Source organism: Acartia tonsa, chromosome 11, assembly GCF_053477335.1.
Source record: "Acartia tonsa isolate MP-2025a chromosome 11, ASM5347733v1, whole genome shotgun sequence".
In the NCBI taxonomy this organism is placed as follows: Eukaryota; Metazoa; Arthropoda; class Copepoda; order Calanoida; family Acartiidae; genus Acartia; species Acartia tonsa.
In genome coordinates, this window is record NC_137270.1 from 33,812,015 (window position 1) to 33,832,174 (window position 20,160).

Here is a 20,160-nt window from a genome sequence, read left to right on the forward strand (position 1 = left end):
ATTGACTAAAAGGTTACAAACAACTTTACAGAAAATACGCGAAAAAATTATCCCCTTTGTAATACACTTACCTAGACAGTTTAGCGCAGCAATGACAACTTTGTTGTTGACAGTGGTGCCTGTGCATGTATTGTTGGCTGTCTTGTAATCCTGCATCACTTGCTTACCCTTCTTCTTCCCACGTTTTTTCTGCGTTCCCAACAATACTAACTTTTCCTACAATAAACAGAAAAATTAGTGGATAGATAGAAAGATGGATCAGGGAGACAATGGCCGATAATTTGATGTATATCCCCAATTATGACACACAAAACTACCCCTTCTGTAGAGTAATATCATTGCTTGAATCGTTTAAACACTAAACTTAATAAAACAACCAATCAAAATTCAGTTAAGTCCCTAAAGTTGGCGAGCCAACGAATACGAAAAAGGTTATTATAAAACATTTGGGACTAGTGTTATAAACAGCCCATTGTCCCCTCGCTCTCTGGAGATGGATAGATAAAGATATATGGTGGTTTATCCTTCCTCTTACCCCTTTTCTTCCGAGTATGTTGTAATTCTAAATTTTCCCCAAAGAAAATGGTAAATAAAAAGATGGATTGAAGATGGATGAATTGATATATATTGATAGAACAGTATAATAAGGTAGTCAGATGCATGAAGGAATCTATCTGCAATCTAAGTAAAAAATAAGTGTTATTCTTGTTTACATAGATGGTTAAATAGAAAAAATATTAGTTACATAGATGGATAGATAGATAGAATATTGCTTACATAGATGGATAGATAGAATATTGCTTATATAGATGGATAGATTGAATATACGTTACATAAATAGATAGATAGTTTGAATGTTAGTTACATTAAAAATGGATAGATAGAAGATATGTAGTTGAATAGTTAGATAGAAAATTCTGGATCATGGAAAGAAAACTACGTAGCGGGTTTCGTCGTATTTTCACAGTAACTCAAACTCTAGCCGCTTCAGGGGGCTCTAACCCTGCGGGGCCAATACTTCGATTTCTGTCTATGATCCAATATTATTTATATAAATTGAATCTCAACATACCGATTGTGGAATTATATGTTGAGCAAAGCCAGGTATAATCCTGTCCATACAGAAGTTCAAGCCTGTACAGGGACCAAGAAGAGATACATACACATTCAGCGTCTTCAGAAGGCTCTCAATGACCTGAAAATAAAACTAATTTGGTTGCTTATATTAAATCCACCCCCCCCCCCTTCTTCCCTACGGGATCTTGAGGTGGTGGCGGGGGATATATAATATTAGTTTTAAAAAGAAAAACAAATTTTGGGGGTCATTTTTTTCTAGGGCAGATTTCTCTTGAGATGCTAGTGATATCCTCCCCCAAAATAGTTATAAACCTTCCAAAGCCCTATGAGGCATACGTCGGTTCAGCGGTTACTACTTTAAATAACAGGATAAAGTCTCTATTACAAATAAATTTTCGTTTTTGTGAAACTCTCAAAATACTATATAAATGAGAAAACTATGTTTAGAATTAATCTGAATTTTATCATATAAAAGAAACACATAGACAATAGAAAAGAAACAAGATCAGTTTTCATGAAAAATAATGCCTCTCCAAAATAAAATTACTGTAGGTACTTCCGTGTTCAGATATAAGAAACCCCATAGAACTTTTTCCTGATACTTCAAGCTAAATATTTCCATAAAACAATAATGGCCATTTAGAAAAATTCTTATAGAAAGACATACATAGATGAAGCTTACTATTTTGGCAGAAAGACATTAAATAGCCCAATGATTAAAATATGAAAATAGGTTAAGATAAGCTTTCATGCTTTTAAAATGTGAGATTGACAATTGTTTTGGAGATCATTGTTTTGTAGGTTCCTAAAGTCAATTGGAGAAAAGTTAAAAACAATAGGTATGCCTTTTTTATCAAAGAAGCATCAATTTTTCCATGCGAAGAATTTAATATGTTGCAGATTTTAGAACATGTAGGTGTTTTTTTCGGAAATTTGTTTTCTTTGAACGTCAAACAATGAATTTGTACCACAAAAGAACAACCTACATATTTTGTTTTAAAATTATAATATTCCAAAAATCAAATAATTTTATCTATAACAAAAAAATGAAGATCTTTAAAAATCAACTTAAATTAGTTCAATTTTATATGAAGTATTTTAGTGGTTATTTTCCTTGTAACTACTTTTTGTACTTGCATAGATTCTAGTGGAATTAATATAGAAATATTTTTCTTTAAAAATTTTCACTGAAAAAATAAAATATGTCGCGAATTAAAAAATATAGGTGTTTAGTCCAAAAATGATCGAAATTTATTGAAAATTTATGATATAAAATGATTTTTATTCGAGTTTTAAAAATCATAATATTTTAAAATTAATTAATCTTTTATAAGTAGCATTTTACCTAGGTTATTTTTCTTGTTTTTTTTCTGGCATAGATTCTAATGGAATGGATATAGAATTACTTGAGACATTGGCCCAGAGTCTTACTTACTTTAATAAAATTCCACCTCCTATGACTTTACCACACCCAATTTCCCTTTTCCTCTGGAGAAAAGCATTGACCAATAGCTGATGACTATATTATCAACAACATTAATTAATAAAAAAAATCCCCTGTTACAATATCCACGTATTATGTAAAAATTTCTAGTGTGTATCTGTCATAATTAAACGTATTTAAAGGTTATACCTATACATTTAATTTTAGGGGGGGGGGGGGGTTAAGCAACCATCTCGTAATCAGTGATTAAATGGCATTTAGAATTCAAATTTCGATCTAAAATTTTGCATGAATAATCCTTGGTTGGTCTTTTTTCCCAAAATCGAACAAAAAGTTGGAAAAGTAACGGTAAACGGCTGGCGGCTTAGCCGTTTTGCCAATCTTAAGAGCATATTAGTCACGAAAACTATCTCACATAATACTTTTTGTCGCTCAAAAACCTTATCAAACGGTTCTAGCCGGTAGCTGTTAGTACTAGAAATTTTTCAAAAAATGGTTATTGCTATCATTTAACATGAATTAAACCAAAAATATTTAAAAAGTTGATTCCTTCGTAATTGATGATGAATTTGCCCTGAAAATAGGCAAAAAACGGCTAAACGACTGAGCCGCCAGCCGTTACTTTTCCAACTTTTTGTTCGATTTAGGGAAAATAGACCTACCAAGGATTACTCATGAAAAATTTCAGATCAAAATTCGAATTCTAAGTGCCATTTTATCATTGATAACGAGATGGTTGCATTAACCCCCCACCCCCCCTTTAATACAGTTCTCTAATAAGATCAAATGTATCGCATCGTATAATTAACATATGTTCGCGGGTATAAAAATGTACACAATTATAAATTAAAACTAGTTTTGTTAGCCCCGAAATGCCGAACTGGTTTTAATATATGATTGTACATTTTTTATTCATACAAAACTGGATATAATACGATACGTTACGTGATTTTTTAATATGACTTAGAACCAGTTCTAATCCAGCGGATATTAACCGGTTTTCAAAGCCATACTAGAAAATTTTTTATGGATTCTTTTAACGACTGAACTTTTATTCTTATGAAGTTTCTTTAGAATTATTGTGAAATGTTCAATATCAGTCAATCTATCTATCTGATTTTAAAAAAAGACATTATATTCAGATTTTTTTACTTACAACAAAAAATAACCATTTGCTGAAAAGCTGTTTAAAAGCAGTCAGACCGCTTTGTTATGTTTTTATTCTTAAATATGCCTCTTAATAGTGGGAATGTTGACGAGAAGTTTCAGCCGTCTATCTTGAATAGGAGCCGAGAAAGTTAAGTTTCTCCATTTCTGCTTCTTACGGACGGGCACACGGACATTTTGAATCATATATAGAGATTCGAGAAGCTACGCCCCCTAAGGCCTGCACTGCCTATCACATTTTCAATTTCAGTCTTAAAAAGAAAAAAACTTCTTTTTTTTGGGGGGTGGGGGCGATTTCTCTTTGGAGGGTATTGGTACCCTTCCCCAGAATAGTCCCTTCCCAGGTCCTGTAATGGAGAACCATATCGATTCAGCGGTTAGCGGGATCCTTCGACACAAAACCGACAGACAATTGCAGACAACCTGCTACTTTTATATCCTTATTACTCAGTACTCACCCTTGGAATTTTGGCAGCTTGCAGAGTTTTTATAAAGAAATTATTGATGGTGGCAACCTCTGGAATTAAATCTTCTTCAAGACTCACTATCATTGCCTAAATAAAAGATGTTTCATTTTTGATAAAATTCAACTATATTAGCAGGAAGGGAAATTGTAAATTAATAAGTTAGAAGTTTTAGCATATGTTATAAAGTTTTAAAACACAATCTTACTTTCGTTGGCTTAAAACTTTGGTTATTTTTACAAAATCTTTAGGAGTTCGTCCAAACTAGTAGTGTCAAAATTTATTTTTCAACCACTAACTATTCTAAAGAAGGGGTAATTATGTTTATCATTATTAGGGATGTAATCAAAAGGGGCGTCGTAGCTCAGAGGTAACGCACTGAGTTACGGTGGTGGGAGTTCGATTTCAAATCCCTATGTGGTAACTCGAATTTTTCAGTTGCAATTCATTCACACAACTTCCCCTTAATTGTGTAAGAAGTGCGATAATTGGGTAGTTTGGATACTCAATAGTCAAGTCACGTACATAATATCAGTGCAACCCTTACTCAGCCATGGTGAGGTAACAAAGAGGTCATTTAAGACAGCGGGGCAAGTACTTGAACTCATACCTGCATTACTTGGGTTTTCGCCACCCAAACGCCACCGAAGACTGGCCATTGATAAACGTGACACGTGATCATAAGCGTAGCAATGAACATTTTTCACCATAAATATTAGATTCTCAGATAGCAAAGTATTCACTTATTTTATCATTTAAATCATAAAATAATACTTGTTATATCTTAATTTTACTTCATGGAAAATCTATAGTTCTAATCTGTAAAATATTTTAATTCTTGTTCATTTTTCAAGCACGTATCTTCAGTTTAAAAGCGTTTTTTAGCATGGATCTTCATTTTTTAAACGTCAATCTTCATTTTTTTAGCATCAATCTTCATTTTTTAGCGCAAATCTTCATTTTAAAAGCATGGATCTTCATTTTTTAAGCAGGAATCTTCATTTTTAAGCGTGGATCTTCATTTTTTAAGCGTGTATCTTTATTTTTTAAGCGTGGATCTTCATTTTAAAAGCGGGAATCTTCATTTTTAAGTGTCAATCATCATTTTTTAAGCTTATTTCTTCATTTTTAACGCGTCAATCTTAATTTTTTAAGTGTCAATCTTCATTTTTTTAGCATCAATCTTCTTTTTTTAGCGCCAATCTTCATTTTAAAAGCATGGATCTTCATTTTTTATGCATGGATCTTAATTTTTTAAGCATGTATCTTCATTTTTTAAGAATGGATCTTCATTTTTTAAGCATGGATCTTCATTTTTTAATGTCTATCTTCATATTTTAAGCGTGGATCTTCATTTTTAAAGTGTCAATCTTCATTTTTTGCTTCAATCTTTATTTTAAAAGCGTGTATCTTCATTTTTAATGCATCAATCTTCATTTTTTTAGCGCAAATCTTCATTTTTCAGCGTGGATTTTCAATTTTTAATCATAAACCTTCATTTTTATAGCATGGATCATCATTTTTAAAGCTTCAGTCTTCCTTTTGAAAGCATGAATCTTCATTTTAAAGCGCCAATCTTCATTTTTAGGCGTCAATCTTCATTTTTTGAGCAGCAATCTTAATTTTTTAGCGTGTATCTTTATTTTTTAAGCATGTATCTTCATTTTTTAAGCATGTATCTTCATTTTTTAAGCATGTATCTTCATTTTTTAAGCATTTTTCTTCATTTTAAAAACATGGATCTTCATTTTTAAAGCATGGATCTACATTTTTAAAGCTTCAATCTTCATTCTTTAGCATGGATCTTCATTTAAAAGCATGGATCTTCATTTTTAAAGCGTGGATCTTCATTTTTTAAGCGTGTATATTCATTTGAAAGGCATGTATCTTTATTTTTAAAGAATGTATCTACATTTTCTAAGCGTGGATCTTCATTTTTTAGCGAGGATCTTTATTTTTTAAGCTAGGATCTTTATTTTATAAGCGTGTATCTTCATTTTATAAGCGTGTATCTTCATTTTTTAAGCATTGATCTTTATTTTCTAAGTGTGGATCTTTATTTTCTGAGTGTGGATCTTCTTTTTAGAAGTGTATCTTCATTTTAAAAGTGTGCATCTTCATTTTTTAAGCATAGATCTTCTTATTTTAAGCATGTAAATTCATTTTAAAAGCATGGATCTTCATTTTCTAAGCGTGGATTTTTAAAAGATATTAAAAAATTTCTGACACAAATTAAGATTTTTAAAGTCAATTTTACTGATTACAATTACAGATTTGCCATGAAGTAAAATTAATATATAAAAAAATTATTTAATAATTTAAATGATAATGCAAATGAACACATTTTTTATCTTTGAACATGATATTACAGGTGAAAAAAGTTTATTGCAATGATTATGATAGCCTGTCAGTTTAATCTTTGGCCACAACTTCAAAGGTTGTACTACAAGCTGTGTCTTTTCTATTGCAAGCTCTGTCTTTTCTCTTGAAAGTTGTGTCTTTTGTGAGGCCAGAATCCACAAAAGACAGAGCTTGTAAGAGAAAAGACACGACTTGCAATCACAAAAGACAGAGATTGTATTACAAGCTGTGTCTTTTCTCTCTCAGTGCCTAGATACCCTGGCGAAGACTAGACGTCGATATCTCCACCCTTACTCCCGTAGTAGAGCGCCAAAGACGAGGAACCAGGAGCTTTAGTGTCAAACACTATACAGATGAGCTAGAAATTATTTTGGTGTCTATGGATTCGTTTTGAGATTCTACTAGCAGTTACTATTTGAACCCATAGTTTTAAGTCACTCTGTGCCCCAAAATCAGGCAACCTTAACCGGTAGAAGGAGCGACCCAATTTGAAAAAGTTATTAATAAAAGATGCTCTAAATGCTGTCAAGAATGTCCACACATTTTGATGTTGATATCTTAACCCTACATCTGCTAGAAGCATGCCAAAGACCGTATACCAGAGCGAGTATACAGTAGTCTACTTGACTAAGGAATGGTGTTTGATAGAGCAAAAAGTGTCAAGAATGTCCACACTAAGTTTGGTTTTGATATCTCAACCCTAGCTCTGCTGGTAGACTGCTAAAGACGAGGTACCGGAGCGAGTATATGGGTAAGTCAGTTTGACTACTGTATAGCATTTGACACTAGCGCTCGTATTGATACCTCGACTTTGGGAGTCTACCAGGCAGCCTAGAGAAGACTAGCATAACCAAACTTGGTACAGGGCACCCTTGGGCATCAGAGGGCATATCACATATCAGAGAGCACTTAGGGCGCCCTGAACTGTGGTACCCCAAAATCTAGACTTCAGGGTTTAAGTTCCCTCTAGAGTGACACCAGACCCCTAGTATGGTCCGGAAAGCTGTTCAGCTTGTCAAGACAAGTCTTTAGAGTACTTAAACTCATTTCTAGCTTAACGGAGAGTGGAGTTATGAAGATTCTACCATACGCAACCCATCTCAGCAGGACGGAAGTAGTAACTGCAGATCCGGAAAACAAGTGCAAGTCACCATGTGCAGGGTTGTCATTTTGGGCGGGCGGTTTTGGGCCGCCCAATATAAGGTCCTTTTGGGCAGTTTCGGCATCCCCCTTTTGGGGGAGGAGAAAAAGGGGAGTGGGTGAAAAAAAGAGGGGAGGGCGGGCCTATTTTTTGGGTGATATTTACTATTATATAAATTAGTAAGCTTTTTTTTGTATCTAGAGAAGGATTTCATTAACCGCTGAACTGATATGTTTCTTCTTCTCAGTGAAGGATCTTGCTAACCACTAAACCGATATGGTTCTCCTATACAGTGGAGCTTTTATAGGTGCTGAGATGGTTTTAGGCTATTTTATTTAAAATAATAAGTTTTGGTATGATTTAAGGCTCTTTTGCTGCCTTCTCATAATATTAAAGAAAATTTTCGAGGAGTAAAACTCAATATAAAATATAAATACTTATCCAGGGTCCAGGGAGGTTCTGTATTGTCATTGTTAATTTAAGGTTTACCATATTTTCTGAGTACAGTCCTTTTTGGCAGATATGGGCACTAGGGCGGGTTCATATTGGAATTAGACAAAGAGGAGATGTGCAACAGATAAAACTAAGTACTCTTTACTTATTATCTCAGTTCCTAGTAGTGCTAGAGGGCTAAATTTTTTTGTGCATTTCCCCAGTTATATAATAAATTTTCGACTATAAGTCAGTCAAAGTCATATTTTGCTTCCTTATCCTTTATTTACCAACGACCAGACATACAATTGTATAGCTATTTGTCAATCAGAGTAAAAATATTATTGAATCAGAATTATGGCTTCATGGTGCTCCCTGGAAAGGCCTTGAGGAGTAGAATCAGGAACTTTTGTCCGTTTCAAAATATCTCATTCTTAGCCTTAGAAATGACTAAAAAACCACCATTTTTAAAGGTTTATTGAGAATTGTCCAATAGGGTGGGTTCATATCGGAATTAGACAAAGCGGGGATATGCAACAGATAAAATTAACCTTAAAAACATTTCTGACCGAAAAAGAATTTTAAAAAATTGAGTTTTAGAACACGACCACTTAAAAATATAAGTCATTACTTATTAGTATGCAAAGACGACATTCAAAAAATTTTTTTAATAAGAACTATGGCTTCATGGTGCTCCCTGGAAAGGCCTTGAGGAGCTGAATCAGGAACTTTTGTCCGTTTCAAAATATCTTGTTCCTAGCCTTAGAAATCACTAAAAAAACAAAAAAATTTAAGGTTTATTGAGAATTGTCCAATTTAGAGAGGTTTTTTAGATTTTCTCAGGCTAGGAACGAGATTTTTTGAAACGGACAAAAGTTCCTGACTCAGCTCCTCAAGGCATTTCCAGGGAGCACCATGAAGCCATAGTTCTGATTCAATAAATTTTTGACTCCCATCTACAAATAGCTATACAATGGAATGTCTGGTCGTTAGCGGTTTTAAGACTTAGGATAAATTTTAAATTATCCAGAGGTGTATTATATCTATATAAATTGAGTGCAGATCCCCGCTTTGGCCTCAGAAAAAAAATGTCCAAAATCGACCCACCCTATTGTCCAACTTGTAGAGGTTTTTTGAGATTTTCTCAGGCTAGGAACGAGATTTTTTGAAACGGTCAAAAGTTCCTGATTCTACTCCTCAATGCCTTTCCTGGGAGCACCATGAAGCCATAGTTCTGATTCAATAAATTTTCGACACTTATTTACAAATAGCTATACAATTAAATGTCTGGTCATCACCGTAGACTTAGGATAAATTTTATATCATCTAGAGGTGTATTGTACTCATAAAATTCATTTGCAGATCCCCACTTTGGTCTCAGAAAAAAAATGTCCAAAATCGACCCCACCCTAATAGGCACCCTCTGTTTTGGGGGGTAAAAAAGGGGAGTGGGTAAAAAAGAGGGGGTGAAAAAAGGGGAGTGGGTAAAAAAGAGGGGGATGGGGCGGGCATATTTTTGGGGTGATATTAACTATTTTATAAATTAAGTAAGCTTTTTTTTGTATCTAAAAAAGGATTTTGCTAACCGCTGAACCGATATGGTTCTCCTTTCTAGTGGAGCTTTTATAGGTCCTTAGATGGTTTAAGGCTACTTTATTTCTAATAATAAGTCTCAGTATGGTTTTAGGCTATTTTATATCCTTTTTATATGCTTTTTACGATATTTGCCCTAAAAGAGTGCCCAAAACCACTTTTGAGCGCCCAAAACCCTTTTGGGCAATTGGGCCGCCCAATATCAAAAAAAGTGCCTAATATAACAACCCTATGGGCTACAGTTGAGCTAGAACGGAGGTTAAGGTGTCTATGGAGAGCTCTTGGCATTCTGAAGAGATAACTCGACACATATGGTAGTCTAAAGTCACTCTAGAGGGTACTTAGGGCGCCCTGAAGACACTGGTAGTCAATCTGAAGGGTGCTGCCAGCCTAGCACTAAATCCAAGTCTTGACTTTGGCAAGCCACAAGTCAGGCTACAGTTGAGATATCGACCTCTAGTCTTTTGTATAGTGTCTGTTAGGCATCTGACTATCATCTCCTAGCTTGGTAAAGTCATATCTCAAATAAGAAAATCGAGCAGGCCAAAGGCATTCAATCTTAGTTTTGGGTCCATTGAGATGATTTATGATGATTTTTAGAACAAAATGATTTTTGATGAAAATCAATGATTTTTTCATGCCTTACCATTTTTGCCAAAAATGGCCATTTTGGAGGGTTTTTGTAAAAGTGCTGTAAAACGCATCCAAGTTGAGATAATGACTTCAAATTTGATACAGATACTCTTGAGCATTTGTCTGAGCACCTCCTAGCTCAGACACAGCTCAGCTTGGGAAATCTCTAGTCCAACTTTCAAGGGGAGGGTGCCCCCCCAAAGTCGGTGACTAAAAATCTCAAAATCTGGGTTTTGGGTCAAAATTTTGACATCGCGATTTTTTTTATCTAATATGAACCAGCATAGTCCCCTGACACCAAAAACACCTTTGAAAGTGGTTTTGGTTGCCTAGAACTGATTCTATGGGCCAAAAAATTCATACAAGAACTCAAATTTTGAAAATTTCTCAGTTCTCGTCTTTGGGGGTCACTAACCCCCCTAAGGAGTCAAAAATTGTCCAAAAGGCTTTTTATAAAAGTTGTTCAGCTTGCCATGCTGAGCGTTTAGAGTACTTAAAAGGGCAGTTACCATTTGAACCCATAGTCTAAAGTCACTCTAGACCTTAGGGTACCCTGAAAATGATAGGCTGACAAGGATTTCCAAGATTTCAGCTTAGAGTCCTTGGTTTGACTACAGTTGTCTGAGAGGGCACTTTACTTCAATGTGTTATGATCTGTGATGCCATAAGATACCACATACTAAGTTTAGTTAAACTGAGTCTACTATAGGCAGCCTAGTAGACTCCCAAAGACGAGGTACTGAAGCGAGCATACTAGTAGTCACCTTGACTAAGGAATGGTGTTCAATAGAGCGAGAAAAGTGGCGGTGAGGGTTGACAAAACGGGTCTAGCTTAGGCCAAAGATGACATACAGAGATCGTTTTTGAGTCTACGGAGAGCTTATAGGATTCTACTAGCACACAAGAATGTCCACACCAAGTTTGGTGTTGATATCTCAACCGTACCTCTGCTGGTAGAGCGCCAAAGACGAGGTACTGGAGCAAGTACGGTATAGTGGTTGTGTATACAAGGGAGAAGGTAGGGAGCAAAAAAGCGCTACAAAGGGTTGACAAAACAGGTCTAGCTCAGGCCACAGATGAGATACAGAAATTCTTTTGGTGTCTATGAATTCGTTATGAGATTCTACTAGTAGTTACCATTTGAACCCATAGTCTAAAGTCACTCTAAGTATTCGTACAGGTGCCCCAGGTTGCGTATATGGAGGATAGGGTTGGGAGTGTGAAAAGCACAAAAATGGGTCTAGCTCAGGCCACAGATGAGATACAGAAATTCTTTTGGTGTATATAGATACCATTTGAACCCATAGTCTAAAGTCACTCATAAGGGTGCCCCAAAGTCAGGCAACCTTAACAGAGGTTGTATTACAAGCTGTGTCTTTTCTCTTGCAAGTTTTGTTTTTCTAATCAAAGCTCTGTCCTTAGTAGATTCTTGCCTTAAAAAAGACACGACTTGCAAGAGAAAAGACAGAGGTTGTATTACTAGCTGTGTCTTTTCTCTTGCAAGTTTTGTCTTTTCTATTACAAGCTCTGTCTTTTGTGGATTCTGGCCTCACATGACTTGCAAGAGAAAAGACATGGCTTGTAATAGAAAAGACACAGCTTGTAAGAGAAAAGACAGAACTTGCAAAAACAGGTTTATTTGTGGACCACCATGTCTTTTCTTACAATCTCTGTCTTTTCTCTTGCAAGTTGTGTCTTTTGAGAGGCCAAAATCCTCAAAAGACAGAGCTTGTAATAGAAAAGACACGAAAAGGTTGTATTACAGGCTGTGGCTTTTCTCTTGCAAGTTTTGTCTTTTGCAAGTCGTGTTTTTTCTATTACAAGCTCTGTCTATTGTGGATTCTAGCCTCACAAAAGACACGACTTGCAAGAGAAAAGACAGAGCTTGTAAGAAAAGACAGGACCGCAAATGAAGCTGTGTCTTTTCTATTACAAGCTCTGTCTTGTACAGACATTGCAAAGACACAGCTTGTCAGAGAAAAGACAGAACTTGCAAAAACAGGTCCTGTCTTTTCTTACAAGCTGTGTCTTTTATCTTGCAAGTTTTGTCTTTTGAGAAGCCAAAATCCACAAAAGACAGAGCTTGTAAGAGAAAAGACACAACTTGCAATCACAAAAGACAGAGGTTGTATTACAAGCTGTGTCTTTCTCTTGCAAGTTTTGTCTTTTGAGAGGCCAAAATCCACATAAGACAGAGATTGTAAGAGAAAAGACACTTTTCTCTTACAAGCTCTGTCTTTTCTTTTGCAAGTCATGTCTTTTGTGAGTCCAGAATCTAGAAAAGACAGGGCTTGTAATAGAATAGACACAGCTTGTATTACAACCTCTGTCTTTAGTAATTGCAAGTTTTGTCTTTTCTATTACAAGCTCTGTCTTTTGTGAATTTTAGCCTTTCAAAAGACAAAACTTGCATAGAAAAGACACAGCTTGTAAGAGAAAAGACAGAGCTTGTAAAGACAGGTTCATTTGCAGTCCTGTCTTTTCTTACAAGCTCTGTTTTTTGCAAGTTGTGTCTTTTGTAAGGCCAGAATCCACAAAAGACAGAGCTTGTAAGAGAAAAGACACGACTTGCAATCACAAAAGACAGAGATTGTATTACAAGCTGTGTCTTTTCTAATACAAGCCCTGTCTTTTCTAGATTAAAGACATGACTTGCAAGAGAAAAGACAGAGCTTGTAAGAGAAAAGACACAGCTTGTAAAAGACACTACTTGCAAAAGACAGAGCTTCCTAGGGGTCGGGGAACTACACCCCCATTGTACAATCATAAACAGGGTTATTTAAGTTGAGTGTTGAGTTGTAGTCAAATAATCTTATTAAGTTAGTTTTCTTAATGATAACCCATTGTATAATAATGAAATGGTCCATAATTAAGAACAGCCTGACTTAATAAGAGCATTTGAATACAACATCTACCTAGGACCTTTTTTTAATACGTGAAAAAAATTACACTTATATACGCCGAAAAAAATGAAGATCAAGGTCTTCATGAAGATCTTATTATTTTGGCACCACTGAAGATTTTGAAAAGTAATGCAGGTATGCTTGAACTTGAGCGTGGACCTTGAGCTGGCCTTGCTGCTAGCATACAAAAGTGTCTGGTCCTACTCCGTGACTTAGGTCCAAACACTGAGAAACTATGGCTACACATACACATACACTCACACACACACACACACAGGGATGTAATCAATATATACTCCATTTCTGGATATATGGGCCATTTAATGTGAAGCATAACGTTCAGTTAAAATGATAAATTGACCCTACAGATCCTTTAATGATCACTTGCAGCCAAAGAAGACAACACCCTAACTAGGCAATGAAAAGTTACCTGCAGAAGTTGAGCAGCTTTTACTTGAATATTTGGAAGCAACAAATTCACAAGAAGATTTTGGGGACTTTCATTCTATCGCCATAAAAGAGGTTTAAAAACATATCTTGAACAACATAAGTTTCATGAAAACCAACGCATTTTTTGATGAAGAAAAAAGACAACTGTCCTTTCTTGTAACGACATACAATATCGCAGGAATAAAGGTACTAAGAAAGAGAGGGAATGTCTGATTGAGCCAATAGGAGAATCGCATCGGAATTTACATTGGATCTCATTGGTTAAAATCATGTACACATTTTCCTACGAAGGCATGTTTTTTTTCATTTCATACATACATAAAAGTCAGCTGTTAACAGTATATTTTCTTAGTAGAAAGCTTTGCGGAATCAGAATTAATTGCCCAAAAATTTCGTTTACAATTTGAAAGCTTGAAACAAAGTTGGATTCTTAAAAAAAAAGTTAGGTTGGCAACTCGCTGGTGAGGCAAAATTTTTTTTGTGAAAAATCCTCCAAAATCGAATAAAAAAATTTACAAAAATGAAATAAAATCTTAAGAGGGTTATTAACATATGATTTTGTTGAATTTTTGTAGATTTTTAATGTGCTTTTGGATGATTTTTCACAAAAATAATTTTGCCTCACTATCGAATAGCGAGTCTATCATTTTTTAAGAATCCACATCAGCTTGAGTCGAAAGTAAACAATACTTTTGTCTGCTAGGAATGTTCTCTCTTAGATTTGACGAAAAAAGGGTTCAGAATATTCTTCTACTCTTCTATTTCTATTATCGCAGGTATAGGCCCCACAAAATGTTATAGAAAATACCGGAGATCGGAGCCGAAGCCAAATCTGGAGCCGGAGTCGCACCAAAATCAAACGGCTCCGAAAGACTGGCCGAAGAAACTTTAAAATTTTGTTAGCTTTAATTTACCTGCTTTGCTACTTTTGGATACTATCAACCAAGTTTTATCCTATAGAATTCTTAAACTTTTTTTTTTAATTACGTAAGCACAAATCAGTAGTTTCTAACTCAATTATTCCTTGAGAATATCAGCTGATGTGATGGAGAAAACAGTTGATATCTGGCGCAGAAGAATATCAACATCAATTTCACGTGGTTGGCTGAAGGATTTGGTCAACATGCAGCATTCCATCTCCAGCAAATCCATGGCCTGCAAGCAATGTTTTGGACATAGTTCCTATTGTGACATCCCCTCCTAAGGGGCGTTTTGTCGTATTTTCTCAGTAGCTTCGGATAGATTATTTTAGATTATGTTAGGTGATTGCCCCGCAGGGTTAGAGCCCCCTGCAGGGGCTAGAAACAGGAGAAAAGCTACTGTAAAAATACAACAAAACGCCCCTTCATGGTTATGTCACGAAACTATACCCAAAGTCTTCAAGAAGGGAGGGGACATTGGGCTGTTTATTACACTAGTCCCTATAGTTTTATTATAACGTTTTCTTATTCGTTGTTTTCACAACTTTAGGGACTTAAGTGAATTTTGATTAGTTAATTCATTAAGGTAAGTGTACCCTGTACACAGACATGGAAAAAAACAGTTTTTTTTTATAAAAGAACAAACCAGTTTGTTTTTTTATGGTTTAAACCAGGTTTTTTTTGCTTTTTTTTGATAAAAACCAGGTTTTTTTTTTAATAATATCTAAATTATAGGCCTACCCACCCCCCCTCTTTTTTCATCCCCTCCCCCTTTTTCTCACCCCCGAAACGGGGGGTGCCCAAATCTACCCAAACGGACCCAAAAAAGGACAGCGCAAAAGCGCCCGCCCGATTTGACAACCCTGACTGACAGTTATTTACTGTATTATTTACGTTAAGAAAAGATATAACTGGAAAGATAGGCATTTGTATAAATATTTTTCTTTAAAAACCATTTAAACCATCCCACCTTGTTTTTTTCGTTTTTTTTAAGCTTGTTTTTTTGGTTTAAACCACTTGATTGAAACCACGTGGTTTTTTTATGCCATCTCTGCCTGTAAAGGAGAACCATATCGGTTTAGTGGTTATTAAGATCCTACGGTACACACGTAGACAGACAGACAGAGATCCTGTTATTTGTTAGAAGGATTTTGAAACAAAACTATTACTACCTATCATTTTATAAGCAAATGTTTGAATGCTAATAAAAATCCAGTTTGAGTAAAATGTGAATAAGAGTAATTTATTGCAAATACCTGTGACACTTTGAAGTGTTGGTTAGGAATGGAGCCCATACCTCGATGTTGGATAGGTAGCACAACCTCACTATGAGTGTTGGGTAATTTCTCAAACATCTGCGGATACTTTTCTTTATATTTAAAATATTTCCAGTATGGCTTCGAAACCGATCAATATCCGCTGGATTAGAACAAGTTCTAAGCCATACTGAAATATCATGTATAGCATTGTAGAATATCCAGTCTTCTACTAATGTAAAAATGTACAATTATAAAATTTAAATCAGTTTAGTTAGTCCGTGTCTTTGGCATCTTGTGGCTAACAAAACTGGTTATAATCTTATAATTGTACATTTTTATATCCGGCCGCGGAAAGCTGTTTATAATACGATGCGATAAATAAATATTTTTACATGCAATGAAAGCAAAAGATCATATTTGTCTGTAAATTAAACTTGTTTTATAAACTAATTTTCACATTTGTTGCTTAAAATCTTTGGCAACTTTTGATTGGTTTGTACAAATCTGTGTTTAAACTATCTAATTAGTAACTTTAATTCACAAATTGGATATTTATGTTTATCATAATTTGGGGGTTAACCTAAATTTATAGTTCTTTGTCTTATCCCTTAAGATCCTGGATATAATTCTATACCTGTACTGGAAATTTACATGTTCTGTAAACTTAATTCCCCTAAGTTCTTATGAAGCCTTAAATAGCATAATCTGCAAAATTAGCATTTAATGGGACTATTCAAGAATGAGAGCAAATGATTTCAAGAATTTTTTGCGAATATCCTATAGATTACTTTAAATAAACAAGAAAAATCAGTTTCTCCGCTCAGAATGCTCAGACACAAAATTTAACTTTTTTTTAGGTATATTTACCACATATTTAGCAAAATGGAAGGTAATTTTCCATTATTTAGGTATAAGTTTAATTAATGTACTTATATCTTAAAATTATATTTTTGAAATTTATTTCATGCTATACCTAATTTCGACAAAAATCACTACATTGTTAATTAAATACTGTATAATCACCCAAAAAATGCTTGACATCACTGCTAGAAGTTGCTCGGTTTATCACCATTTAATCTAGTTTGTGCAGTTGCTTAATACCTTTACCTACGTCTTTTTGAAAATATTATAAAGCTTCTTCTAAGCTTTTCTTTCATATTTTATTATAGGCAATTATACGACTTCTCTAGAAATATTTTAATGAGATTTATAAGCGTATTATCCGCTCATTAGGGTTTTCTGAAGAGAGTTTTCTGAATATAGACAACGGCTCTAAAGGGGCGTTTCGTCGTATCTTCACAGTAGCTTTTGATAGGAACATGAGAAAATCTACTGTAAATGCCTCTTAAGAGGCGTTGTCACGAAAAGGACAATACCAAAACTTTTTTCAACAGCAAAACTTTTTTATAATTACGGTCGGTCCGTACGTCTTAAACGTTAAACTCTTATCGTTGATTTAGGTATGTTAAAATTGTCCTATCAATTTCAAACTTTGCATGATTATTCCAGAAACAGTAAGCTACAACTGGAAGTATCGTGCATGTTTTTCCGGATACAATTCCATGATTAATAACAAAAAATGCAGAAAAGATTCCTGAACGTCTTCAAAAATGGTATTTAGTGTTTCGTTGGCAGTATTCACAATTTTACTGAAAGCTACACCAAAAGCCTTAAAATAAATACATCTATTTAAATCAATACTTAGAATAGCGTAGAGTAGAAAATTGGAAAGAATCGGCCATTGTCTTATCCCTTTAGATCCCTGCTTTTAATAGATGTATTCCTGTAGATGTTCAATTCCGTCTTTTCCAGCCCCTCCAACTTGTTGAAATAGGACAATTAGTTCACCCAACGACTTTCCGTTAATTCGTCCTAAAAAACGATAAATTAGTTATTATTTACATCGTATTATAGACAGCTTTCAGCGGATATTAAAATGAAACATCATAAGATTAAAACCAGTTTTGTTGGCCCCGATGAGCCAAAAGGCCCAGGCGAACAAAACTGGAAGGTATTCGTAACTTAAGACGTTGAAAGTTGTATCTGTTGTGCGACATTATCAGTAATAGTAGGAGTAGGTGCCTTTGCCATAAACATGGGCAACTTATTACAATAACTTTACTACAAAGATCGTGCAATCAAAGGGTTGGTTGTCTGCAATTATTCGGCTGTTAGTTCCTTCGGGTCTACTAATAAGATATGGCCCCGTCATCAAGAGTGATAATTTATCGCACATAAATATTTTCCCATTTATTGATTGTGTGCTTTAGATGCGCTAGTTGTAAACATAATGAGTGAGTAAGGGGACATAGGGCTGTTTATTACACTAGTCCTTAAAATTTTATAATAGGTAACATTTTCCTATCCGATGGCTTAACAACTTTGGTGACTTTTATTGAATTTTGATTGGTTGGTTGACTAAATTGAGAGTACTAACGTTTCAGATTATCAGTAATTGTCTAATCCTTTAGATTCCTGCTTATTTATAATCACGTTTAACTTATTTCAGTTTTAAACCCGAATTATCAAACACAGATTTTTTTCTAAACGAATATATAATTTACTTTAATTGCCTATTGTTTGGTCTTAAAACGAACATTTTAAAATAGAAATATTTTCAATTCCCTAATTAAAAAATAAAAGATGAACACGGGAGTAAAGTAGATTCTTGATAATTTTTTTTTAAATCATACTTTTGTTCAGCTAACTTTATCATAGTTAGGTCTCTCTGTCTGTATGTACCGAAGGATCTCGCTAACCGCTGAGACGAAATGATTCTCCTTTAAGTGTAGCTTTTAAAAGGTTCTAGTCTAGGAATGTTTATAGCTATTTTGGGGTAGAGTAACACCACCCTCCCAAGAGAAATCGCTAAAAACCCAAAAATATATAAAGCGTCCCCTTGAGGATATTTTTTGTAAACAGCTGATCATACTTAGATTGAAAAGACAACATTTTACGTCTATTAGAGGCCTTTTTATATACATCCGTTTTTTAGGATGGAACTAAATTAACAAAATTGTAGGTATATTGGATACCTAGATAAGTTTAAAATTAGCAAAAAAAAATGAATTAAATATTAAATTCCGAATGATTCAATCAAGAAAATTAAACTATTATATAACTATATTAAATTTCAAAATAACTCTCTAACAAGCATAAAATAATAGAATGTACTAGGAATTTAAATATAACAGATCAAAAAAATTGTTACAAAAGACTTACAAAAAATTTACATTATTGAAAGAATTTGTACTATTAAGAAATTAAAATAGGTTACAATTATGAAAGCAGCTCTTCCGGAAAAAAATAAAGTTTTCAGAAAATAAAATGTCGCACAATCGGGGCTGAAGTAAGCATATGGAGAACAAATAGTAACAGATAGAATTAAGATACTAACTCTATAAATCAACCAATAGGAAAAAATTGTAGGATTGATGTCATCCATGTCATAGGTGTAGATTTTGTTACGAAAGCGCAGTTATTCTTCATTTGGTTGGCATAAACATAAAGCATCAGTTATAAATAGAGCATTTTTAGGAAAAAAAAATTTCTGGGTAATTTATGCCGTGTAGAATTTCTTCCCCCGTATAATGTTTAGCATATTATTAGACACTAGCGGCTTCGCCCCCTAGCCTCAAGGGGCTTATTTCCTGAAGGTTCAGGGGAGGATTTTTAAAATTTTGTTTATATTTTTGTAGATATTTTCTGAATTTATACATAACTTTTAACTTTGTATAGCTCTTGAAAACATTTTATAACTCTTTATAACTTTTTTTTATTTATTTATAGAAGCCTCTAGGGGCACATAAGGTAGGAGGAGAAAAAGACGACCCCATCCCATTTTAAATTTGAGTTTCAAAAGAGCAGAAAAATTTTTCCCAAAAATAGTTTAAAACATTCCCAGGACCTATAAGAAGCTTCATTGTTAAGGAGAACAATATCGGTTCAACGGTTAGCGAGATTCTTCGGTTCAGAAAAAAAACGCTTACTACTTTATATATAAGGATATATAAGTCAGATTTGATAGTTGATTTATATAATAGATCATTAATTTAACGCTTACCCCAATCGTATATAGCAGATGAGTCATGAATAATTATCGAATTAAAGATTAGCATCGCTAAGAATATAAAACACTCACCATCTCCAATTTCTCCGCACAGTTTCCTCAATATTTGTCCTCTGAAACAAATTCCATTTAAAACTAGAAATATGGAGGGAGGAGACATTGGAATGTAAATTATATTGGTAACCAAAGATATCCTGTTGTTCTTGGTGTTAGATAGTGTTAATAATAAATAGCACACCAAACCATG

The 20,160-nt window shown here is 34.4% G+C and overlaps 1 protein-coding gene across 1 annotated transcript in view; it reads right to left on the reverse strand.

Annotated features, from left to right (window-relative positions):
- LOC145332619 (uncharacterized) overlaps positions 1-20,160 on the reverse strand; it is a 64,147-nt gene that overhangs the window by 26,538 nt on the left and 17,449 nt on the right. The window contains exons 7-15 of the mRNA XM_080177627.1: positions 19,986-20,026; positions 17,627-17,716; positions 17,439-17,512; positions 15,842-15,940; positions 14,689-14,820; positions 13,646-13,720; positions 4,147-4,242; positions 1,073-1,195; positions 72-216 (exon numbers count right to left, since the gene is read on the reverse strand). Of these exons, the coding sequence (XP_080033753.1) occupies positions 72-216; positions 1,073-1,195; positions 4,147-4,242; positions 13,646-13,720; positions 14,689-14,820; positions 15,842-15,940; positions 17,439-17,512; positions 17,627-17,716; positions 19,986-20,026 (875 nt within the window). The remainder of the gene's footprint in view (positions 1-71; positions 217-1,072; positions 1,196-4,146; positions 4,243-13,645; positions 13,721-14,688; positions 14,821-15,841; positions 15,941-17,438; positions 17,513-17,626; positions 17,717-19,985; positions 20,027-20,160) is intronic.